Raw genomic sequence first — 25242 nt, forward strand, 5'->3', positions numbered from 1 at the left:
TGAGGTTTTAGCAATTAGAGCAGCGCCTGCCGGTAGACCTGTCCCGGGAGCCCCGTGAACTTCAGGGCTTGGTCCTGCCTGGGGGGCTCCCCTAGCCCCAGCGTTCAGGCAGTTGGATTCGGTCTACCTTCTAGTGGGATCCAGGCCACAAAAGTCGCCTCAGCTGAGGCTGCACTCAGGCCAGGCCAGTCCCACCAGGGTGCCCTTCCCCAGGTGCAGGCCCTGCACTCAGGAGCGGGCTTGGACTAGTTGTGTGCTTTGCCTGAGCGCCGAAACACAACTCATCCTTCTCCTGTTTGTAAAGAAAGTAACACGCTGCACTAAAATGGTAAACAGTAACCCCAAAAGGTAAGGATTATGATTTTAAATACCAAAGATAGAATTTGAAATTTTCTCTCTAATCTTTTTTTTTTGGGGCGGGGGGGGCGGTACGCGGGCCTCTCACTGCTGTGGCCTCTCCCGCTGCGGAGCACAGGCTCCGGACGCACAGGCTCAGCGCCCATGGCTCACGGGCCCAGCCGCTCCGCGGCACGTGGGATCTTCCCGGACCGGGGCACGAACCCGCGTCCCCTGCGTCGGCAGGCGGACTCTCAACCACTGCGCCACCAGGGAAGCCCTCTCTAATCTTTAAGTGCTGTAAATTCCAATTGAATTTACCCTCTTCCTATTACATTGTTTTACTCCTGTTTGAAAACATTTTGTAATTTCCAGGCATCTTCCAAGTAGAGAGAGTGAGGAACCCTCCGTGTTCTTACCTAGCTGTAGCTGTCACCATTTTTCCATCCTTGTTTCTTCTGTCCCCTTGATTTTTTTTTTTTTTTTTTTTTTTTGCGGTATGCGGGCCTCCCTCTGTTGTGGCCTCTCCCGTTGCGGAGCACAGGCTCCGGACGCGCAGGCTCATTGGCCATGGCCCACGGGCCCAGCCGCTCCGCGGCATGTGGGATCCTCCCAGACCGGGGCGCGAACCCGGTTCCCCTGCATCGGCGGACGGACGCGCAACCACTGCGCCACCAGGGAAGCCTCTGTCCCCTTGATTTTTTTTTTCCTTTTTGCTGGAGCGTGTTAAAGCAGGTCCCAGACAGCTTACCAGCTAGTAATAATAATAAAAATCATATTCATAAGGATTGTTTTTTTGCATCTCCACAATGCTGTCATCACTCTTAACACAGTTAACAGTAGTTCTTAGTATCACCGAATAGCCAGAATCACATCCAGCCTGGCAAAGTATTTAAAAATAAGCCACAGGCATTTTAGCGTTACACACGTGAGCATATTCTTTGTGTGGATGTGTGAATGGCCCGGGTGGGACAGGCAGCCACTGGGGGATGACGGGTGTGGGGGGGAGCTGAGCTGTCCCCTTGACCCTTTCAGATGACAAGGACAAGATGAGCAGCAAGCACCAGCTCCTCACCTTCGTCTCCCTGCTGGAGACCAACAGACCGTACCTGGTGAGCTGTGTCCGCATCCCCGCTCTGCAGGTGTGTCCTTGCCCCAGCCTCCCTGCCTCCCAACTCCCGGTGCCATGGCTGTGTCCCAGGGCAGGGGGTCCCGGGTGGCCTGGAGGAGCCGCCTTCCCCCAGGCTGGCTGCTGTCATTCATTACTCGCTGAGTGCCTGCCCGGTGCCAGGACCTGTGGAAGGTGCACAAGGCAAGACCCGGTTCCTGCTCTCCAGGAGCTCACATCTATCGGGGGGTGGGGGGGCGGGCAGTAGCACTAAACGCAGTGCAGCACTAACTGATAGGGTAGAGGGCGGTAAGCGTTTGGGGAAAATAAAAAGAACAGGTAAGGGGATTGGGGAGGGGTGGGTTGAGCGGGGAGGGGAGGGGACAGGTTCTAGTATGGAATTAGGCGATCCGGGTGGGCCTCACTGAGAAGGTGCAGCCAAGTAAAGACCTGAGGGAGGGAGGGAGGGAGGGAGGGAGGGAGCCGTAGGGACCTCTGCGGGAAGAGTGTCCTGGGCAGCGCGAAGAGCAAGTGCAAAGGCCCTGAGGCACCACATGCCTGGTGTGGACAGGGAACAGCTGGAGCAGAGTCAGTGAGGGGGAGCGAGGCTGGAGCAGAGGTCAGGGAGGCAGGTGAGACTGGATCCCCCTCCCCCCCCCCACCAGAGGGTTCTGAGCAGAGCTGGGACAGGGTCTGACACGGGGCAGAGGCCAGGAGCCCAGCAAGGAGGCGACTGCGGTCGTAGGGCAGGAGCAGATGATGCTGGAGGCTGAGGACGTGCTCAGATTGCAGATATATGTGCGTCTATGTGTCTGCAGCCAGGAAGGCGGGGTTCCTGACAGCAGTAGCTGCCACACCTGTGTGCCCACTGTGGCCACCCTGTGGTTCCAGGCCCGGCCACAATTCTCACTTTATAGGGGAGAAGATGGGGCTGGGGCAGGGGGCGGTGAGGAGGAGGGCTTGTCCCTTGACTAAGCCACACGGTGAGCAAGTGGCTGAGCCTGAGCTCAGGGTCACAGGCCGCACCTAAAGCCTCCCCCTATCAGGTGGGTGTCCCCGTTACCCCGACCCCCTCGCTTCCCTCCCAGGGAACATAGAGCGCAGAGAGAAACCCTTCCTAGAGCCCTGGGAGGTGCTGGCGCTGATTTCCACTGGCACCAAGAAGGCGAACTGATCCGCTCCGTTACGTCTTCGTTCAGACGTGTACTGAGTGGCCACCCGACACCAGCCGCTAAGCACTCTTCCGGGTGCTGGGAATGCAGTCGTGGCCAGAATGGACAAGAGTCCCTGTGTTCGTGGGGCTCATGTATAAGTGGGGGAGGCAGATGGTAAAGAGAAGCACAAATGTAAGAGACCACACCAGATGCCGTACCAGTGCCGGACGGGGAGTGAAGTGGGGCGAGGGCCGGAGTATCGGTGATCAGCCGGACCTCAGGACGGAAACACGGCTTTGCTGGCTGAGGTGCTGCCTGATATTTCACCCCCCCACCCTGCCCCTGCCCCGTACGGTTTCTGGTGACGGAGAATTTTAAACATGCACAAAAGTAGACAGAATAGCACACTGAACTCTCATATTCTATCACCAGCCCCTCAGACCCAGGGCCCGTGGCGAGTCCTGCCCTATCCACTCACCCCCGCCCCATCCCATAGAATTTTCCCCAACGTGTTATCTTGACAGTTTTCGAAGAGAAGAGTTGAAGTGTAGAGTGAACACTCAGTATTCCCACTCCCCAGTCCTACAGCTCACATTCGGTCTTTGCTTCGTCACGTCTCCACTCATCAATCTAGTTTAATAGGTGGGCTTTCCTTTGAGTTTCTTGATACATTTTAAAGTAAGTTGCTGACATCAGTACCCTTCACCTGTAAGCACTTCAGCATGCTTCCCGTTAACTAGCATTCAATATTTGTTTATATATTTTGAGGATAAAAGGTATAGAGAGTGACACACATATTAAGCATGCCATTTGACGAGTGTTGACAAAGACACACGTGTAGCCCCAGCCCTACGAAGACGGAGACGGCCACTGGCCTGCAGCGCAGGTGGTGACTCCCCTGACTCCTCGGAACCTGCTCTGCGTTTTAGTCTTTAGTCTTCATTAGTCTCTTTCTCCGAGTAGAATTTCAGCCCCGTGGGGCGAGGGCCGGGTCCGTCTTGTCACGTTGTGTCTCTGGCAACCCGGAAGAGTGTCTGGCACAGAGTAGGCGTGTGGTCAGTATCTGTTGCAGGGCTGGGTGGACGGCTGCGTGGGTGGGCGGATGCTTTGGAGAGACAGGTGGATGTCTGGATGGGTGGGTGGGTGAGTGGGGGGTGGGCAGGAGCCCAGCCAGGCGGGGGCCTCTCTACGATGGCATCCTGCCCCTCAGCCACTGCCTGTCTCCTGCCCCTTCTCTTCCAGTCCCTCCTGCTGTTCAGCCGGTCCCTGGACACCAGTGGTGACTGTTGCCGTCTGGTGGCCGACGGCTGGCTGGAGCTCCAGCTTGCGGACAGTGAGAGTGCTGTCCAGCTCCTGGCGGCTTCCCTGCGGCTCCGGGCCCGCTGGGAAAGCGCCCTGGACCGGCAGCTGGCCCACCAGGCCCGGTGGCGGCTAGAGGACAAAGATGAGGAGGAGGAGGCCCCAGTCAACCGCAGGGAGGTGGCGGCCCTGAGCAGGGAGCTGCTGCAGTTCACGGCGTCCAAGGTACCCGCCTCCTGGGCACCTGCGCCCCGTTGGCCAGAGGGGCCATCAGCCATAGGGATGAAAGCTCTGGAAGGCCCAGCTTCCAGCTCATCAGTATGCACACACTTGGGGGTTTTCAAACCAGAGAGGTTGAGGACAAGCCCAGTGTCACACAGCTGGTGAGGGGGGGCCAGGGTTTGACCCCAGGAGCCGTGCCATTAACCCCTGCGGCCCTCATTCAACAGATGTTTATGAATACATGCTGCGTGTGTGGCGCAGGTTACCCCTCGTTAGCAGTTAAGGGCGTGCAGGGTGTGAGAGGGAAGCTGTAAGGTATCTGTCTATTCCTGGAGGACAGACGGGAAGAATTCAGACGGAGCAGATTTGAAACTGATCCCCCACCTCTTTTAAGTGGTGGGGCGTTGAGAATTGCTCCTGATTCTATCGCTATTACACGTTTATGGGGTGTGACCCGGTGGACCAGGGAAAGGGGAACAGGCTGACGTGCTGGAGGAGAAGGGGCAGGTGGCCAGACTTGAAGGTCAGACTTAAGGTCTGGATGTGTTCCCAGCAGTCATAAGGAGAGGATGGGTCTGGGGAAGGCAGGTGAGATGGGGGATGGGGCATCAGGGAATGTTCTAGACAAGCCTGTGGTCATGAGTATGTGAAACCGTGTTGTGATTGGCTTAAGCAATTGGCCCCCATAACTGAAAAGCCCAGGGGTGGACTTCCGGCACGGCTGGATCCAGGTGCTCCGATCATGTCTGCCTGAGTCTCTCTCCCCTATTTCCTGTCTCTCTTTGTTCAGGTTTCCTACAGCCTCCGGCGGCTCACAGGGCTGGAAATCCAGAACCTCTACGTGGGACCCCAGACCATCACTGCTGCCCCCAGCCTCCCTGGCCTCTTTGGCTGCTCTACCCCGTCCCCCCATCCCACCAAAGGGGGCTACGCAGTCACTGACTTCCTCACCTACAGCTGCCTCACGGTGAGCACGGACTCCACCTTGGCCCCTCATCCTCCTGCCCCTGAAGATGCGACGTCAGTGATTCCCCCCACCCTCTGCCCCAGACCACACTCCAGCTTAGTCCAGGGATGCAGTTTCAGAAAGGGGCCCGCCAGCCCCGAGGGGTTCTGGGGAGGTCCCAGGGTGGCGGCGGGGGGCGGTGGGGAGCCAGGCCCGACACAGCCTGCCTGTCGCAGAGCGACGTGGACCTGTACGGCGACTGTCTCCGCACCTTCTGGACCTGCCCCCGCTGCGACCTGCACATGCCCCTCACGCCCTTGGAGCGCATCGCCCACGAGAGCACCTGCCCCGAGGCCCCACAGGACGGTCCCCCAGGTGAGGCTGGGGCGGTGGCGGCCGGGGCGCCTGTGTTTGTTGACTGTGCGTCTGGGCACTTGCTCGACGCTCTGGGGACTCCGGATCTCAGCCGTCTGCCCTGGCTGGGGCCACGTGCGGACTCCGTCACAAGGACCCGAGCGCTGCAGCCACCTCCTCCTCAGGTCGTGGTGTCTGTCTCTCTGGTCTCTGTGTCTCCGCCTGTCCGGTCGGCCTCTGTGTTCCTGTCTGTTTCTCTGTCTCTCTCTTGCTGTGTCTCTTGTTCTTTCCTCTGTCCTGCAGCTGTCTCTGCCTTGGCCGCGTCCATCCTGTCGTCAGCCAGGGGACGCTGCAGGGGGCAGACCCGGGCACAGAGTCTGCTGCGGTGCCCCACGCGCCACGCGCTGGCGCTTGCCGGGGAGATGGCTGTAGGGCCACGTGGTCCCACCCCAGGGCTCTGTTTGTCTCTTTCAGTCTCTGTCTCCGCTTGTGTCTTTCTCTGTGTCCCTCTCACCCCCTGGGACACAGAGTAAAGACTCACCTCTGTGTGTGTATTGATCAAGGAGGGCTTCCTGGAGGACACAGAGCTGGGTTCCCCCGAGGCCAGGAGAGAGCCTAACCCCGCCAGGTTTCTGGGGTTTGGGTGGGGGTGAGAGCATGCAATGGCGCGTCCCCCTCACAGCCTCCCGTCTCCTCTCCCTTAGGGGCCGAGGAAGCTGCCCCCGAGCCCCTCCAGAAGGCATCCGCCCTGCAGAGGCCCTACCACTGCGAGGCCTGCCAGAAGGACTTCCTGTTCACACCCACGGAGGTGCTGCGGCACAGGAGGCAGCATGTGTGAGCCCAGCCAGTCCTGGACCAGGACCAGGGCCAGGGCTCCCGCCCAAGCCCCCAGCCTAGACGCGGAGCTGTGGTCTGGGCCCAGACCCGCAGGGAGGGAGCATAAATGTGTGAATAAAGTCTCACCGAAAAAAAAAAAAAAAAAAAAAGTCTCACCGATGGTGGCGCAGTGGTTAAGAATCCGCCTGCCAATGCAGGGGACGCGGGTTCGAGCCCTGGTCCGGGAAGATCCCACATGCCGCAGGGCTACTAAGCGCGTGCGCCACAACTACTGAGCCTGCGCTCTAGAGCCCGCGAGCCACAGCTACTGAGCCCGCGCGCCTAGAGCCTGCGCTCTGCAACAAGAGAAGCCGCCGCAATGAGAAGCCCTGCGCGCTGCAACGAAGAGTAGCCCCCGCTCGCCGTGACTAGAGGAAAGCCCGCGCGCAGCAATGAAGACCCAACGCAGCCAAAAATAAATAAATAAATTTATTTTACAAAATAAAAAATAAAAAGTCTGGCCCTGTTTCCTAATATTCTTTCCCCACGTCCCTGCCTTGGCCTGTCACCCCTGAAACCCACAAGGGAAGCCTTCCTTGTCTCTCCCAGCTTTTGGTGCTTTGCTGGCGATCTTTGGCATTTCTTGGCTTGCAGATACGTGACTGCAGTCCTCCGTCTTCACATGGCTGTCTTTTCCTTTTGGCATGTCTGGGCATGTCCAAATGTTCCCTTTTTATAAAGAACATTTTTATAAGGAACATATTTACAGTCATATTGGATTAGGGCCCACCCGATGACCTCATCTGAACTTGACCATCTGCTAAGACCCTACTTCCAAATGAGGTCACATTCACAGGTCCTGGAGTTTGGACTTCAGTATATCTCTTTGGGGGACAGAATTCCACTCATAACCCCCGCCCTTTAGTCCACCTTCTAGGTGGCAGCCCGAGGGGCAAAGCACAAACCGACTCTGTCCTTTCTCTGCTCAAAGTTCTTCCAAGATAATGGAATATTACCAGCCCTAAAAAGAAATGAAGCACTGCCATGACACGGATGAACCTTGAAAATATTATGCTGAGTGAAAGAAGGCAGACACAAAAGACCTCGTATTGTATAATTCCATGCATAAGAAACGTCCAGAACAGGCAAATCCACAGAGCCAGAAAGTGGATTGGTGGTTGCCTGGGGTTTGGGGTTGGGGAAGGGGAATCAATCGGGAGTGACTGGTAAGAGGTAGAGGGTTTATTTAGGGTGTGATGGAAATGTTCTAGAACCGATTGTGGTGATGGATGCACAACTCTGTGAAGATAAGAAAGTCATTGAACTACACACTTTAAATTGGTGAATTTTATGGTATTTGAATTATATCTCAATAAAACTGCTATCAAACAACTTCCCTGGCTCCCCCGCGCCCTCTGGAGGGAGCCCGGCCTCATTGCCCGGCCCCACGTTCTGATGCATCCACGCAGGATGACCCCACACTGTTGTGGACACGTAACACAAGAGGCTGCAGAGCCACACACAGAAGACACTGCCATGGACACATATAAGGAGGCCCCCAGTTATACAGACTCACTTTGCCACACGATCCCACCTAGACACACCCCCAGACCGTACCAGGTGGCCCGGTGGTCTCGCCCACCATCCCAGCCAGACACCAAGGTGCTCTCTGTCAGGGATTCTGTCACCTGTTGAGCATGTTTATCTCAATTGGGCATCCCAGAATTGGGGAAGTTATCACAGGATGGATTCGGGGATGCCCTGGGCCCACGGTGAGACGGACCTGAGTGGAAAAAAACATTAGTTACCTGATCTCCATGAGCACCCCGTCTGACTACATTGGCTACATTGAAGTTTGGGGTCTTTGGGATTCAGCATGAGTTCAGAACCTGTGTCTGGCTGTCCCCGAAAGGTCTGATTATTTCCTTTTTCCCAGTGCCCAGTGACCCTGGTCAAAGGCTGTAGGTCCCTTTGGGGAAGACCCGTAGAAAGATTAACAGTATGAATTTTGGGCAGTGTACTGGGGTCCTTCCTCGAGGGGACCCGGCCTCCCCTCATTCAAGGGGCCTTGGGTCTGTAACCTGGCTCAAGTCTGGGGATTGATGGAGGGCCCGTGACTCTCTGGTTTTAGGATTCAGGGTAGACTTTGGTTCACTAGTCCCAGAACTCTTCCGCGTATACAGACCAAGCCAGAACTTAGTGGAGAGGACAGCTATTTCCCTCCCAGGAGCGCCGTGATCAACTCCCAGCGCCATGGTCTCTTCTGATTGCTGTTTGCGGGGCTGTCCTTTGTGGTGGCCACGCCCACCGCGCGGTGGTGGCCACGCCCACCTGGCCATTGGCGTCTCGGTGCCGCGTTTTAGCCCCAGCCGCCCCCGGGTCGGATGGTCCCCCACTGCACTTGTTTCCCAGTTCAGGGGCGGCCACCGTGAGGTCTGGTCTGCAGAGAAGAGCGGCCGTGGAGATACAACCAGGCTTTGGACACACCAAGGTGGCCCCCAGTTATAAAGACCCACTGTCTTGTAGTCACGGACACGCACTCACACGGAGACATACAACCTACGAGGCACAGCGTGACAGCCACAGCCCTTCCTCAGTGACATACGTCCCATGCAGTAGTAGTAGGCTCGGCGGCGGACACACTCCTGGAGGTGGCCGCTACACCGATGCCCCTCCCCACAATGGCACGTCAACCCCAGCATCCTAAGTCCATGGCCTCAGCGGTCATGCAAGTGTCACACACACGCACATGCACCAACCCCAGTGACCACCCGGCCCTGCCATCCAGCCCCACACGGGCCACCCTGCAGGCCCATCAGAGTCCCCACCTCTCTGCCCCTTCCACTTAGCAACACCCACCCACTGCACAGGCAGCCTCAGAACTCCAGCTCCAGCTGGTTCCTCAACCCAGGAAGTGGGGGAGGTATTTTTAGCTGCAATTAACCTCCCGCCCAGTTTCCCTCCTCCCCCATGGCACAGCCAATTGATTTAATTAGAGAGGATTAAATGAGAGGTATTTTCAACCAGGTGGGGGAGGGGGAGAGGAGAGCTTCCCCTTCCCCCACTTGCCAGTGTCCCTTTGCCAGCCGGGCCAGGTGGCAGAAATACAAAGCCCTCCGCTTGATGTAGACCTCAGGCCTTGGCCCAGCCCTGCCCCCTCCCCCATAACCCTCCCCCACCCGCCTTAAAAGTGGGGAGGTGTTGGAAGTCCTTCTTGCTGTATATCCCTCATCCATCCCACTTCAGGCCCCGGGAGTTTGGGGAGAGACAAACTGTAATCCTAGTCACCAAAACAATACGTAACTCAGAAAACAGTTGGTGATATAGGCCCTTTAGAAATCATAGTCTTAGAATTCTATTTTTAAAAATGAGAGGTTGTGAGGCAAGTGGTTAGCTCACAGCCTGCCTGGGCTCTAATGGGAACACCCACTCTCCAGCTCTGTGACCCCGGGCGAACGATTTCACCTCTCTGGGCCTCAGTTTCCTGATCTGGGAAATGTGGTCAGTGATCATAGCTCCTCCTGAGGCTTAGTGGTAGGCGTTTACCAGATTGATAGGTATAAAGCTCCCGGAACAGAGCCTGGCGCAGCACGAACTAGAGAAAGGGTAAATAAATGTGTAAAAGAGGCACCTGTATTCCCATCCCGACCCTGCTCTGCTTTTTATGACACTGTCAGCTGCTAACAGACTAATTGATGTGCTCATTTATTTGGTTCATCGTGGGTCTTCCCCACTAGGACGTCAGCTCCCCCAGGGCAGGGTCTTGGGTTTGTTCACTCAAGTGCAGGGGCGGGCAGAGGGTGCGTGTCCAGGGCATACCCGTGGCCAGGAGGAATGAATGACGAGGTGAAGGTGGCTGAGTCTCAGAGCTATGGAATTTCTTCCTCCCGTTCTCCACCTGTTTCCCAGGCACCTGCTGGGTATAGGGTGCTTGCTGTCTGAGGCCCCAGGTCACCACGGTGACAGAGAGAGACAAACTCCTGCCTTCTGGAAGTGCTGAGGTTCCAACCAATAACGAATAGGCAAATAAGTGATGGAAAGGATTCCAGGGAGGGGGTGATGGGGGACAGGGAATGAGGTGAGAGAGAGTGGTGGACAGAGCGGGGTGCTTTGGTTTGGCTGTTCCTGTGTCTTTGCAGAGGTGACCTCTGAGCCAGGAGGGTGTCCCAGGCAAAGGGAACAGCCAGGACAGACACCCCGAAGGGGGACTGAGCTGGTCATTTTCCACAAGCAAGGTCAGCCTGCTGGGGTATGTTACCATGCAGCCCAGTCACTCCTGTTGTCCCCACTGCCTGCCAGCAGAGCCCCTCTGCTGACCTGTGGCTGGCCACAGATACACAAGAGAGCCCAGAAGAACTGCCCAGCTCAGCCTACTACATCAACCTGTAGATTAATGTGCTAAAAATTAATTGGCCTTTTGAACCATGAAGCTTTGGTATGGTTTGTTACACAGCAATAGCTAACTGATACACACAGAGGGCCTGAGGAGAGAGCAGGATAAAGAGCATCAATTATTATTATAATTAATGATTCATGAGCTTCAAACTGATGAGAATTTGAATCATGGAAGAGACCCACAAACTCAGATTGGTGGCCTTTTGTTTTTAAGACTTTATGCTTAAAAAAAAAGGTAGAAGACAACACAAGAGGGGAGTGGGGGAGGGGGAAAGAGGGTGGGCTGGGAGGATGAAGGGAACCTCTCTAAATGTCGGATCTGGGTGACCCTCCTTCTCTGATGGCCCCAGCCCACCCCCAATCCCTTCTCTGTCCTAGGGGTGGGGGGGGTACCCAGCCGCCATCTTCTGAACACCCAGGCCCAGGGTCTCAGCTCGGGTTCCAGGCAGAGGTGAGGGCAGAAGTGGGGCACAGGGCCTGGAGGCCTTGTCTTTGTCCTTGAGAGACCCTCGAGCGGGCGCTCAGGCCCCTCATGTCCCGGCAGGGCCCCAGGGAGGTAGGCATTGAGTTGGGGGGGCCATAGGAGGTGGGGTCCTGAAGCCAGAGGGCCAGGCGTCGACCAGAAGCGGGTATGAGCCTGGCTGTCACAGTCCAGAGGTTGGGGTCTGTGGAGAGGAGAGGAGAGGCCAAGTCAGGAGATGGGGAGGGGGTCTGGACCTACATCAGGCCTTCTGTGCTATCCCCACCAGCCCCACAGCGAGAGGGACACAGAGAGAGAGAGAGAGAGAGACAGAGGCAGAGAATCAGAACAGAAATGGAGGAAAAGAGACAGACAGAGATGAAAAAAAGACAAGGAGACAGTCAAGACAAAGAAAGAGATAAAGATAAGGAGGACTTCCCTGGTGGCGCAGTGGTTAAGAATCCGCCTGCCAACGCAGGAGACACGGAAAAAGATCATTTCATTTGAGTTCGGAGAAATGCTTTATATCTGCCTTTCATTGCCACATATGTGGAATTAAGGTTGAATGCTTCTCATCCTGCTGCCAAAATTAGTACCTGAGAATCTGTCTCTCTTAAAATGAAAGAATTTTTCTACATGATTTGATGCTATGGAATTCCTTGTATTCTCTCCCAAATCGCAGTTTAATGAGCCCACATGTAGGGAATGATTCACTAAGAAGTACTCAGGAAAATAAACATCTACTTTCCTAGAATGATTTAATTTTAGACCTGGAAGAGACCATCTCTTTCTCAAACTGGGATCCACAGATTTTGGGGGATCAACAAATATATTCTTGGGCTTAGAGAATTTCAGAATTTAAAAATATTGCATTGGGGGCTTCCCTGGTGGCGCAGTGGTTAAGAATCCGCCTGCCAACGCAGGAGACACGGGTTCGAGCCCTAGTCCGGGAAGATCCCACGCGGAGCAACTAAGCCCGTGTGCCACAACTACTGAGCCTGCGTTGTAGAGCCCGTGAGCCAGAACTACTGAGCCCGCGTGCCACAAGCCTGCGCACCTAGAGCCTGTGCTCCGCAACGAGAAGCCACCACAATGAGAAGCCCGTGCACCGCAACGAAGAGTAGCCCCCGCTCTCTGCAACTAGAGAAAGTCCACGTGCAGCAACAAAGACCCAACGCAGCCAAAAATAAATTTTTTCTTTTAAAAAAAGATAAGGCGAGAGGGAAAGACAGAGCAGGATAGAGAAGAGACATCGAGATAATCAGAGATGGAGATGTGGAAAGAGAAAGAATGAGAGAGACAGAAATAAAGGGAGAGACAAAGAGGAAAAGGCAGGGGTTGGGAGAGACAGAAAAGAGTGGAGAGAGAAGTGGAGGGAGAAAAGGCAGCTTGCTTGGGGAGCAGGATAAGAAGCTCCCTCCATCACTCCTGGTCCCAGAGGTCCCCTGATTCTGGACCAGGGCTCACCTGTCTGCAGTTGGTCAGGGCAGAGCTGAGACCACAATGGACCTTCCAGGCACTGAACAAACCTCTCCTCCCAGGCTCAGGGTTCCAGTGCTCTCCAAGCCTAAGCCCTCGCAGGTCTCCACTCTCATATCCCAGCCTTTCTGTGGGCCCTGATTTCATTACTCACCCATTTGACTCACCAGCCTCAGCCCAGCCCAGTCCCTTTGTATGTACGTGTGTGTGTAGTGAGGACTGTCTCATAGCCTTTGCATATACTGTTCCTTCTGTTCCTGTCTCACTCCTCTTATTCTCCTGGTCTCAGCTCCAAAGTGCCCTCCTCCAGGAAGTCCTCCCTGAACCCCCCAGCCTGGGCCCGATGCCCCCTCTGGGTTCTTCCAGTTCTTGGGTTCCCTCCTCCCAGCCCTGCCCACTGTAGGTCATTACTGTCTGGGGACAGATCTGTCTCCCCCACTGGATTGTGAGCCTCATGGGAACAGGGCTGGGCTGTCATGGTCACTGCTGTGTCCCCATCACCACCCAGCACAGGGCTGGGCACACAGTTGCTCAGGGAATGTGTATGGAATGAATGAATGAATAGATGCCAAACCAAGGAGTTTGGACCTCATCCAATGGGCACTAGGGAGCCACAGAAGGGTTTTAATCCAAGGAGAGTCAAGATCTGATCTGTGCTTTAGAAACTCCAGGCAGCCTCTCAACCCTGGGCGTTTGCACATGCTGTTCTCTCTGCTTTTCTAAGCTGAGTGAACCTGCACAAGTGAACCCTTCTCTCCGAGCCTCAGTTTTCTTATCTGTAAAATGAAAATAATAATAGCTTCTCTCTTTTGGGGTTATTGTAAAGACTGAGAAGATACTCTAGACTTAAGACCTGGGAGAGTAAAAGAATGCACCCTGCTACCTTGCCCCCAACCTCCTGCCCAGTGGTCTCCTATTCATCCTTCAATGCCCTACCCAGAAGCCACTTCTTCTACAAAGTCTTCCCTGATATCTCAGAGACAGCTGATGATAGCTGTGTTTTATTGTTTGAACTGTTGGACTAGATTGCCATTGCTTTCTGATGTCCACTTCCTCATGAGCCCAGAACCTTCTCAAGAGCTGGACCCCACCTGAGGCATGTCAATATATGTTTGGAAATGTATGTAATACGTGGATGGGGGGATGAATGGGTGGGTAGGTAGGTGGGTGAATGCATGGGTAAGCTGACAAGTGGGTGGACATGTGGGTGGGTGGATCAACGTGGAGGTGGGTGAATGAGTGGGTAGATGTATCTTCTGATGGATGAAGGGTGGTGGATACATACATGGATGGATCCATGGGTAGGCAGGTAGGTAGGGAGGTGGACGAATGCGTGAATAAGAGGGTGGATGTGTCGGTGGGTGGATCAGTTTGGAGGTGGATGGATGAGTGGATAGGTGGGTGGATAGATGAATGAGTGAGTGGGTGAATGTATGTTTGGATGGGTGGTGGGTTTGTGGATGATTGATGGATGGATAAATATATGTATGGGTGAACCGATGGAAGGATGGATGAATTGGAGAACCCTCAGTTCAGGGACGCAGGCTGACCCTGCTCTGGGCGGGCTCACTGTTGGAGTCTGGAGGTCTTACGAAGGGTTGAGAATAGCACAGTCTCCAACCCAGTGCCCCTAGACCTAGGACACTCACATTTCTCCTGACTCCAGCCTCTATAAATAATGCCACTCTCCTTCTAAGTTCAAACTCATCCCCATTGATCCTGGAAGACAAAAGAGGAGTGTTGGTGGTCTTCACCAGACACCCCCATATGCCCCACTCCCCCCTCCTTCCCCAGGGGACTCCTCTGTCGGGACAAACTGAGTCATCCTTTAAGAGGGTGCTGGTCCTTTAAGGAAAAGGGGAGCTTTCCGATGGGTGGTTGAAGCCTGGAAGCAGCAAACTCTGGGAGGAAAGGTGGGGACCAGGAAATCTGCATTTGCATCTCCGACTCCCCTCTTAAGCAAATGAAGCAAGGTATTTTTCAAGAACTTGATCCCAGAAGGTGGGGCACATTGTTTGGAGGAGGGGCCTGGAGTGCTGGGGGTGTGGCTTAGTTAGGGGGCGGGGCTTACCTGGGGGCCTGACAGTCGCTTGCGGCTGAGTCTCCGTGTAGCCCCCCATGGGATGGCCCTCTGGGCTGAAGGCTGCACCCTGCCCTGCTAGGGGAGTTGACGGGTGCAGGCTGAGCCCCAGGATGCCTGGTTCAGGCTTCGATACGCCCCCAGGAACACTAGGCCCTCTCTTCCCACCTTCTCTCTGTACCTGTGCGGTTGGATTGATCGATCATTGGTTGCACGATGCGTCTCCGGGCATTAATGAACCTGGGAGGGGGTCATGGAAACGGAGGAGGGTGCAAAGAGGGAGTAGAAGAGAGGCAGAAATGAATACACAGGGACAGAGAGAGAGAGCAGGCAAGAGAGGACGGATACAGGGGCGGCAAAGCAGAGGCAGGAAGAAGAGAGGCTCCGAGGGGCTTTGGGGCCTCGTTCAGCACCGCGGACAGCGCCCGGCCTCCCACCCCGGGCTGGCCCACGGACCGCCCAGGCCTCCTGTGTCACCCACCAGTTGTTGACTTGTAGGATGGTGAGCCCCGTGTCCTGCGACAGCTGTTTCTTCTGTTCCTCTGAGGGGTACGGGTGCTGTGGCCACCAGCAAGAGTCACCCTGCTTGCCTGGCTGCCCTCTGATCCCCAAGGCCTGGCCTGCCCAGGTCCCAGGGAGTTGGTGAGCCCAGGCTGAGGCGAGGCCGGGAGAGACGGCGGCGTGTCTGAGCTTCTCCGTGCTCCCCGGGGCCCAGTGGAGGGAGGCAGAGCCAAGCTTCGGGCAATTACACCGGTGGGTGTCCCCCCACCTCTTCCAGCAGTTAGAGGCTAATTGGCCAGCTCTCATCAGGGAGGTGGAGCCGGGGGAGGGGGTCCTGGGGGAGCTCCACCGCCCTGGAGAAAGGAGGCCAAGCCCGGCACCAGCCCTCTCTGAGTCCGTTAGGTCCTTGTGCATGTCTCTCCCCGACCCAATCTCTATCTTTCTCTGTGTCTGTCTGTCTGTCTCTCCCCCAATGTGACTCAGTCTCCCCCTGGGTCTCTCTTGCTCTGACTCAATGCTCTCCATAACTCCCCATCTCTATTTTAGTTTCGGCCTCTCCCTGTCTGTCCTCCTGTCTCCTTGAGGCAGGGTGCTTTGGTGATTAAGGCCAAACTGCCTGCATTTGAACCCACTTCTGGCTGTGAGACCTCTGGGCCTCAGTCTCCTCATCTGCGAAATGGCGCTAATAACACCCCTGTCCTCACGGGGTATGTTTGGCTGGATGGTGGATGACTGACTGATGGGTGGGTGACTGGATGGGAGGGTCGGGGGTGGGGGAGAGGACTGAAGGAGTCAGGAGCCCTTAGTGGCACCTGGCACACAGGCAGCGCTCAGGGATGTTTGCTCTTGTCAATCCCCATCTGCTTGAGATTCTCCCTCAATATCTCCCTGCTGCCTCAGTCTCCCGTCTCTGGGTCTCTCTCCGGGCCTCAGTTTCCGTGTAGCCATCCTTCTCCATCTCTCTCTCTCTGCCCACCCCGCACCAGGGCCCCAGGGCTCTCACCGAGAGGTGCTGGAACAGCCAGGCTCTCATGATGTTGGTGGCCACCTTGGGGAAGATCCCTCTCTTCTTGTTTTTCCGCCGTTCCTGGTCCAGCTCCTCGTCCTCTCCCCCAGAACTGGGAGAGGCCACATTTGTGTCTAGTCCATCTCCTGAGCAGGGAGAGGCATGCTGTGCTGTGGACGGGAAAGGTGGGGGACCAGAGGGACCCAGAACCCTCCCCCAAGGCACCACCCCACACCCCAGTCATCCTTGCCCCCCTGGAAGTCCTACCTGCTGTCTAACTTCAATCCTCAGACTGACTCCCACCTTTCCCCTCCACCTCTCAAGCTTCTCACCCTGGTCACTGGAGTTGTCACCACTCTGGGAGGCCAGGCCCCCGCTGGATGGACCCGGGGTCCCCAAATGTACAGACCCGCTGTCTTCCTGGTCTCTAATCCATACTGTATTCTGGAAAATAGGAGTTGGAAGTCAGTGCCAAGGCTTGGGGTATAATACACTACAGTGGCTAAGACCACGGGCTCTGGAGCTAGGAGTCCTGAGTGTGAAGACTGTGTCTGCCTCTTTCCTGGCTGTGTGTGACCTTGGGAAAGTCACTTCACCTCTCTGTGCCTCAGTTTCCTCAACTGCAAAAATGGAGGCCAATAGCCATCCCCGCCCCCTCGCAGAGTGTGGTAAGGATTCAATGAGTTAATTTACGTAAAGGCACACAGCAATCACTCGGGAAAGACGAGCTCGTACAGATCTCTGGCACCTTATCAGAAATCCCTGGAAGCCAGCGCTCTTTCAAAATTCAAAACTTTTCACATCTTTAGGCAGTAAATCAGTGCACACGCCATGTACTTCCTGACACCTCCACGGTGTCTGGGGCATAACCTCGTCATCAAACTCATTAACATTTCTGCAGCAAAATGGATGAATATTTAACTAAGTGGAATAAATAAAGGCTATAAATAGCCTCTCATTAGCTCAGGTCAGATTTTGCTGCCAAATGAGTTTGCACTAAACTTATGGGGAAAAAAACACCAACTTCTAGTTTTCAGAGATTTGGGGGTCTCCAAATTGCAGATCAGGGAGTCGGGGGTTGTATTTTCTTTATCCAAAGTCCTACCCACTTTGAGGAACTTGACAATGTGTTGAATTCACCCCCTGCCCCAGCTCTGTGTCCCAGGAGGCCCTCCCACCTGTAGAGATCCATCACTTCTTTGTCATTTGGTTTACGGTTCTTCAGTTGTGGGGAGGCAGACCGGGTGGAAGTGGGGATGGCAACAGCCGCCTGCTGTTGCCGAGCCCTGGGGTACCCCCCTGCCCCCTGCTTTGTAATTGGTCCCCCACTCCTGCGAATGACCCAGTGTAGATGCATTATTTGTGTCCTTCCAGGGCTCAGCCTGAGACACGGCACCTTAGAGGAGTTTTCTCCGGGCTCAGAATATCTGTGTGGAATTTAGAGTTAGAGGGCACTGGGGATGGGTTGTGTGCAAACGACAGAATCATCAGGTCTGAAGGCTTTTTGAGCATTGTTCAAATTGTCACCCTGCCCTTCTGGCACTGGATCTGATCGGATGAGCGTCCGCGTCAGTGTACCTGAGGCTGTCCTGAGACTGTCACGCAGCATGTAAGTGTGAATGTGCCTACGTCCGTGCCCGACAAGGCAAGGTTGTCCCTGGAGAAGAGGTGTCACATGGGCAGAGCTAAGACACGCAGCCGTATTTGAGCATGGTTGTGTCACTGTCTCAACCGGCCAGGTGGCTATATCTGACACATGCAAGGCTATATTTATTTTCCTAAGCTTGTGGCTGTAGTTCTAGGGGTTGGTGTCCTATTTGGGAGACAGTGTGTGGTTATCCTGAGTCCTGCATGAGCGGGCAGGCAGCTCCGTGATTCTTTGGCGGGGGACGATGGCCATAGGAGGGTGCTGGCAGCTGTGTGATGGCTACGCCTCCAAGGGGGTTGTAACTTATCAGCACACGCACGTGGTGTGCTACTGAGCAGGTGCATGATACGGATTGTGGGGCAGAGGGTCCTTGAGGCTCATCTGTGACTGCTGTGTGCGCATGCTCGAGTCTGCAGAGTTGTGGTATGGCCACGTGCCTGTATTTGGTGTGGGTGTCATGTTGTGTAATTGCTGTGGCGACAGTGTGACCGCCTTGTGGGTATGGGCCTCACTGGGATCCGCACAGCTGTTGTGTGATTGTTGCCTGGATGCCTAAGTCTATGAAACTATAGTCTGATTGTATCTGAGACTGAATGAATCTGGGGCCACGTGGCCATTGAGTGGCAAGGTGTGGGCCCACACCTACAGTAGTCCAATTGTTAAGAGGTTAGGGTAGGACTTCCCTGGTGGCGCAGTGGTTGAGAGTCCGCCTGCCAATGCAGGGGACACGGGTTTGAGCCCTGGTCCGGGAAGATCCCACACGCCGCGGAGCAACGAAGTCCGTGCGCCATAACTACTGAGCCTGCGCTCCAGAGCCCACGTGCCACAACTACTGAGCCCACGTGCCACAAGTACTGAAGCCCACGCGCCTAGAGCCCGTGCTCCGCAACAAGAGAAGCCACCGCAGTGAGAAGCCCGCGCACCGCAACGAAGAGTAGCCCCCGCTCGCCGCGACTAGAGAAAGCCCGCACGCGGCAACGAAGACCCAATGCAGCCAAAAATAAAGAAATAAATTTATAAAAAAGAAAAAGAGGTTAAGGTAGCATGTGCGTGTGTGTGTGTGTGTGTGTGCAGGCACTGTTGTTGCTCTGGGTCTAAGTGTGGCTGTAGCTGAGTTTATGTCGTAGGATCTGGGGCCATTTGGCTCCATCTCCAGCTGGGTGGCTGTTATGTTGTTGAGGTGTGGGTACTGCAGACACACACACACACACACACACACACACACACACACACACACTGTAGAACGGCAACACCTCCATCAGGCTGTGTGATCTATGATGCTATTATGCCGTTGGGCTGTGAGTGTTTAAGTATGTGGCGTATGCTGTCACCTGACTGTGAGTGTAATGGGTTTTGTGGCCGTTTGTGAACCTATGTGGGTGTAGCCAAGTCTATGTGTGGTATCTTCAGGTGTTGGGGTGTATATGTGTGCTGTCGTCCAGCTGTATTGCGGTCTGTGTAGCTGTTGCATAGTTGGTGCATGTCCCGTGGTCAGGCCACGTCTGACGGTGGCTGTCTGAGGCTGTGTGGTGTGGTGTGTGTGCCCTGATGCTGGGACCCAGCTCTCTGGGCATGCCCTTGGTTCCAGGGCAATGCCTGCTGCCCCATCCTGGGGCCCACCTGATCTGGGAGGCTCGGGCAGGAGGCCGGGTAGCCATCGAGATCCTCCTTGCAGCCGCCGTCCCTATCCTCGATGACCAGGTCGATGGGCATCTTTCCCTTGAGGCAGGTGATGTAGCGGTGACAGAAGTTGTCGCACAGGTCGTGGACCTGAGGGGGCACCGGGGTACTGGGGGGGCCACCCGGGGGCCAGGGCCGGGGTGTACAGGGATGGGGGTGGCCTTCTGCCCCAACTCTGGTGGGGAGAGAGCCTGAAGGAGGGGTGCAGGGGGCAAGAAGGGAAGGGGTGGGGGGCAAGGGAGGGCGTGAGGGGAAGTGAGAAGCACTCACCTTCTCCAGCTCCAGCAGGTGGAAGCGGAGCACTTGAATGGCCTGTATCATCTGGAAACAGAGACACAAGAGGGCAGGGAGAGAGGGAGCGAGGGAGCGATACAGAGAAGAAGGAAGAGGAGGAGGTGAAAAAAGAGAAGAAGAAGGGGGGAGGAGGAGGAAGAAGAAGAGAGAGAAACAGAAAAAGTGCATTGGATGACAAACAGAAAAAGAGTGCAAAGAGAGACAAAGACAAAATGACAGGGGCGGAGAGAAATAGAGAACAGAGATGGAGACCCAGCATTAAGGAACAAGGGAGTGTGAGATTGAGATCAGAGACAAAGAAAGAGAAGCAAGAGGTGCAAGAGACAGAAGAGGATCCATCACAAGAGGAGTGAGCTAAGGTATGCTCTAATAATAACACCACATCCTTTGCCTGCTTGCCTTGGATCCATTTCCCACCCTTCGCCTGAAAACTACATTTCCCAGAGCCCTTTGCCAAAGGGTTCAGCCAATAGGAAGATCTGGTGGGAGCTGGAAAGCAAAAGGAAGGGACAAGCCGGGGTATTTCTCCCTCTCCCTCTCCTCCTTCTCTTCCCTTTCTCTCTCTTCTCTCTCCTCTCCTCTCTCCTTTACAGCTAACTGCTTTTATTCATTTTGGTGTGAGCCCTGTTCTGACTGATAGAACAACGAACACTTAATGAGTCCCCATTCAGTGCCAGGCATTGTGCTACATGCTTGACTCTCTTTAACTCATTATACACTCACAACAGCCCTACAAGATAGAAATTATTACTAGCTACACTGTACAGATGAGGAAAACGGGGCCCAGGGAGATGGAACTACTTGCCCTGGTTCTTAGAACTAGTAAGTGTAGAGCTGGGATTCGAACTCAGGCCATCGAGTCCCTGTTCTCAAACTCTAGGCTACACTGCATTGCAAATGGGCAACAATTATCACTATTTGAGGACGTGGGCCGGGTGGTCTCCTCTTTGCTCCCACAACCAATCCCAGGGCTATGGAGGGTGGAACAGGAGACCCCCTTGGAGGAGGAGGAGTTGGGGAGGGCCCAGGTCTCACCAGATTGTCCAGCTCCGGGTTGGAGGAGAAGAGAGGCCTCTCGGAGCGGACCTGGGAGAAAGAGAGAGGCCAGGGAGGGCACATCCTGTCTCCTGCCCACCCCACTTCACTGGTTCTCCTGGCGCACAGCGGATGGTGGGTGCCCACCTGCTTGGCAAAGGCTGCAATGTCCTCATTGAAGGAATCGGAGGAGCATACGTCACTGCCTGGGGGTGTGCCCAGCCCAGTCCCAGCCCCATCACGGGGAGAACACGTGGCCAATTCACATTTCTCAAAGACCAGGGCCAGCAGAGGGAAGAGCGGGTGTCTGGGGAAAGCAGGAGAGGTGAGAGTTCATGAGGGGAGGGCAGGGGGGCTGGGAAGTATGGCGCAACCGGGAGGTGGACAGGAGACCCAGAGGGAAGAGGTGGAGAGACAGAGACAGAGTGAGACAGAGTCAGAGAAGAGAAACATATCCAGAGAGACAAAGAAACAGGGCGGGGGGGCACATCCCGAGACCCCAGGGGGCCCTTAGCCTTGTCCTCACTCACCCGTAGATCTCATCCTTCTCCCTCCTCAGGCCATCACTATCCAAGCCCAGGGGCGGGGGCTGGGGAGGCCGGTGGGGGCCGTAGGGCCCGGGGGCTCTCGGTGCCGAGGGCACTGCCTCCGAGAAGCCAGCCAGGGCTGCAGTGCTGTCCACGATGCCGGGGTAGTGGGGCAGCTCATCGTACTGGGTGGGGGGAGGGGAGAGGGGAAGAGCCCCAGGGAGGTGTCAGCACCAACAAGAAACCTCCCTACCCTCGCACCCAGGAAATGCCCCCTCCTTGCCCCAGTCACCTGCCCCACTGTCCCCAAGTGTCCCAGCCTTGCTCCCTTAGGCCCCCGATGTCCCATGGAGCTGTCTGGGTGGGACTGAAGGCCCAGTCCTCAAGCCTTCCCTTGGACCCGTGCACTGTGACAAATGTCCCGTCAGAGATTCCCAGTGTGGGGGCAGGAGGGTCCAGGGGAGAGAGACCGACCCAGGTCTTGGATCTGAGGGTCAGGGTTGCGGGGTCAGGGATTGGCTGGCTGGTAACTGCCAGCTTCTCACAGAGAGTTGGGGGGAGAGAGATTCAGAGAGAGGGAGAGAGATGTGAGAGAAGAGACTGGGAGGGAGATGCAAGAGAAAGACAGAGGGAAGGAGAGATTAGAGGGAGACAGAGAGAGGGAGGGAGAGAAATGGTGAGAGAGACAAAAGAGGTGGAGAAAGAGACAAGAGATAAAGAGAGATGTAGAGTCAGAGAGAAGAGCAGAGAGGGAGAGAGACACACACAGAGAGAAGATACAAGAGAAACAGGCAAAGGGAGACAGGGGGCAGAGAGAGAGACAGAGAAGGGGAGAGAGAGGAGGGGAGAGAGAGGAAGGGAGAGAGAGGAGGGGAGAGAGAGGAGGGGAGAGAAATTGATTCTCGCTCATGGGCACTACCCATCAAAGCAGTGCATTGTTTGTACACAAGTGTACGCATACAGTCTCCCCCGCTTCAATTTCATTTCACAGATGAATATGCACGTCTGAGTGCATCTTAACTTGTCACACACCACTCCCCATGTGGACCCACCACACACACACACACACACACACACACACACACACATACACACACACACAGCCAAAAGCCAGGCGCAGGAATGAATGAGTGAGTGAATGAGTCAACGCATGAGACATTTAGCACAGTGCCTGGCGCACATTCAATAAACACTTGTTGAACCAAAGTATAACCCGGCTCAACCACACAAACGCACTTGTGCCAATAGCCCCAAAGAGAAATCACGCGTGAGATTTCTGTGTCCTGTCATCACAGAAGCACACGCACCGGTGAAGCCAGGGGAGCTTTTAGTCACCCACGTCCAATCCTTTCCTCGGAGATGAAGAAACTGAGGTTCAAAGAGGCAAAGGGACTGGAGAGGGGGGAGTACCAGCGTTCCTGCCATCGCGGGTGTGTGCACGGAGGGCTCTGAGTGTGTGTGTGTGTCTTTCCTTTTCCTTTTCTCCTAACTTCTCCCGAGCACTGAAGTTGAATGCAACTGCCCTCCACTGTTCATCGCACATCTTAGGATGTCCTCGAATCCTGCGGTATTCCTGGCCCCCTCCACCCCCAAACGTGGCTGCTCACCTCTTCGCCTGTCTCTCCAACCCCAGGACAGCGAAAGAGAGTCCCTTGGCCCAGCCTGGTGAGACCCACCTCTCCCAGCACTGTCCCCACGCCTAACCCTCTGGAGGACTTGGAACAAAAGTAGACCAGGGAGAAGGATGGGGGAGGGACGAAAAAGAAGCGGGGGCTAGGATAAAGGGCCTGAGATGGAGGGGAGACCAGGGGCAGAGAGGGGAGACTGAGGGGCAGAGAGAGGGGAGAGCCGGGGTTAGGAAGAGGGGAGATTCCGGGGCAGGGAGAGGGGAGGCAGAGAAAGAGATGGTGGAGGGAGCAGGATGGGCTGATGGGGGCCAGAGCTCCCCAGGGAGGAGATGGAAGGATGGGGGATGCGACCACCGGCCGGGCCACAGGATCGTCCGCCCTCAGACCTACCCTCCGGGCCATGGGCTGATGCCGGCGGCAGCTCCCGGGTCCCTCCAGGGCCTGGCCGGCGGGGAGGGCGCAGCCAGGGTCAGCGGCCCCAGATGGCCCGCGGTGCCGACGCCAGGGGGTGGGGCAGGAGGCTGGGCGCCCGGCCCCCCCACCCCCACCGCCGTCAGCGGCAGCCGCCGGGCCGTGCAGAGGCTCCGAGCATGGACCCCCAGCCTCCTGCCCCCGCGGGGGTCACAGCTAGGGGCTCCTGCCAGCGAGGGCAGGGGCGAGAAGGCGGGGGAGGGCCGCCCGAGGCCCCCTCCCCGGGGCCCCCAGTCCCTCCCCCGGGTCCTTGGAGGATGGAACCAGCCCGAGATCCACAGACCGAGAGGCGGGGGAGAGGGGGGCGCGAGGCGGCCCGGCCCGGGGGGCGGGCGGCGGGCGGCGGCTCCCAGCGCGGTGCGGGGTCCCGGCGTTGGCGGGCCGGAGGGATGCTGGCGGCTCCGTCTCTCCCTCTCTCCCCCTCTCCCCCTCTCCCGGTCTCTCCCTCTCTCTGTGGTCACATCCGGAAGTTCCACAGCGGAGATGCTTAACCCACTGTCCGCCGGCGGCTCGGCCGCTGGCGGGGCGGGGCGGGGCGGGGCGGGAGCGTCCGGAGGCCCCTCCCCTCCCCTCGCCCTCCCGCCTCCCGGGGGCTGCGGCCGCTCGCGGGGGCGGTGTTTGCATCGGCGTCTCGCAGCGTCTGCTCTGCCGCGGTCCCCACCCCTCCTGCCTTCCTCTCTCCACGTCGCGCGCTCTCCTCCCACCGCGCTCGGCTCTTCTCCGCCTCTCCCCCTCCCGGCCAACCCAGGTCCCTGTCTCTCTCTCTCCCCCCTTTCCTCCTCCTTTCCACCCGACCCCGTCTCTCTCTCTCTCCATCTCCCTGCTTCCCTCTTTTCTCTAGGTCTTCAAGTCTCTCTCTCTCCATTTCCTTCTCTCTTTTTCTCTCTCTGTGTCTGTGTCTCTCTCCCATCTCTGCACCCCACATCTCTGCCCCTCTCCTGGCCGCCCACGCTCCCACTCAGGCCCTCTGATCAGTCCTTCTCCCCCTCACCCTTTCCCTGTTCTCTCTCTCTGACTGGGAGACAGCTCAGAGGAGAACCAGAGGCTGGAAGTAACCGAACCCTATGTTGTACTTTCTCTTCCTGCTCCAGCCGCCCCCCAACAACTTCCCACCCCGGGAGACAAGGACACTTGTGCGCTTGCCTGAAGCCATCTGTGTGTGTGTGTGTGTGTGTGTGTGTGTGTCCCCAGCTGTGTCTGTCTGTGTGTCTGGTTGTTGGATTATGCCTGGTGCGGGTGTGTTGTTTCCGTCTCTGAACATAGTGGGTGTGTAAGTGGTGTGTGTGTGCGCGCGCATGCGCGCGCACATGCCTGGAACTATCACTTTCCCCCTCTGCCAATTTTTCACCTTTGCCTTTTGGAAGTTTCTTAGCCTGAAACCCCCTCAACAGCTCTCAGGGAATTTGTGATGGAATCTCCAAAATTGAGGGTAAACGATGTGCCTGGTTACACATCTGCTGGAGAGCAGGTTCACAGCTTTGATCTGATTCCTGGAGGAGCCTGGGACCCAGGCAGCCTTTGAAACTGGTGTTCTAATGAAAGAAAGATTACTGCAACAAAAGTTTATTGAGTGCCTCCTGTGTGTTGGGTGACGTTCTGGAGATGTAGCAGGGAACAAAAGACAACCGTTCCTGGCCTCCCGGTGCTCACATGCTACTGGGGATGGTGTGGGGGAGAGAGATTAGTCCGGTAAATAAATGTGTAAATATAAAATCATGCCTGGAGGTGATAAGTGCTCTGAGATGAAACAGAATAAGGACAGGGGGATGACAAAAGCTGGGCAGGGCAAGTTCTCAGAGGAGG

General features: G+C 56.1%; 2 protein-coding genes across 13 annotated transcripts; one reads left to right on the top strand and one right to left on the bottom strand.

Annotated features, from left to right (window-relative positions):
* Positions 1 to 53: 53 nt before the first annotated feature.
* Positions 54 to 6379, top strand: DHX34 (DExH-box helicase 34). Of its 2 annotated transcripts, XM_028478340.2 has the most exons (6): positions 54 to 348; positions 1372 to 1478; positions 3841 to 4122; positions 4910 to 5086; positions 5302 to 5440; positions 6124 to 6379. In XM_028478340.2, exons 2-6 carry the CDS (start codon positions 1386 to 1388, stop codon positions 6255 to 6257), a joined length of 825 nt encoding a protein of 274 aa, XP_028334141.1. In that variant the 5' UTR covers positions 54 to 348; positions 1372 to 1385; the 3' UTR covers positions 6258 to 6379. The 2 variants fall into 2 exon arrangements, with proteins under 2 accessions (XP_028334141.1, XP_028334142.1); XM_028478341.2 differs by lacking the exon at positions 54 to 348 and having other exon boundaries at positions 855 to 1448.
* Positions 6380 to 10882: 4503 nt separating this feature from the next.
* On the bottom strand, positions 10883 to 23727 carry MEIS3 (Meis homeobox 3). Of its 11 annotated transcripts, none has more exons than XM_007102745.4 (13): positions 23359 to 23727; positions 21344 to 21525; positions 20961 to 21120; positions 20814 to 20864; positions 19755 to 19805; positions 19425 to 19523; positions 16489 to 16600; positions 16154 to 16302; positions 15131 to 15207; positions 14831 to 14889; positions 14641 to 14724; positions 14219 to 14288; positions 11208 to 11295 (listed from the first exon to the last, which is right to left on the bottom strand). In XM_007102745.4, exons 1-12 carry the CDS (start codon positions 23368 to 23370, stop codon positions 14239 to 14241), a joined length of 1086 nt encoding a protein of 361 aa, XP_007102807.2. In that variant the 5' UTR covers positions 23371 to 23727; the 3' UTR covers positions 11208 to 11295; positions 14219 to 14238. The 11 variants fall into 11 exon arrangements, with proteins under 11 accessions (XP_028334001.1, XP_007102804.2, XP_054935062.1 ...); XM_007102744.4 differs by having other exon boundaries at positions 19425 to 19574; XM_007102743.4 differs by having other exon boundaries at positions 14641 to 14727; positions 19425 to 19574.
* Between the last annotated feature and the right edge of the window lie 1515 nt (positions 23728 to 25242).

The sequence above is a fragment of the Physeter macrocephalus genome, chromosome 17, assembly GCF_002837175.3.
Source record: "Physeter macrocephalus isolate SW-GA chromosome 17, ASM283717v5, whole genome shotgun sequence".
In the NCBI taxonomy this organism is placed as follows: Eukaryota; Metazoa; Chordata; class Mammalia; order Artiodactyla; family Physeteridae; genus Physeter; species Physeter macrocephalus.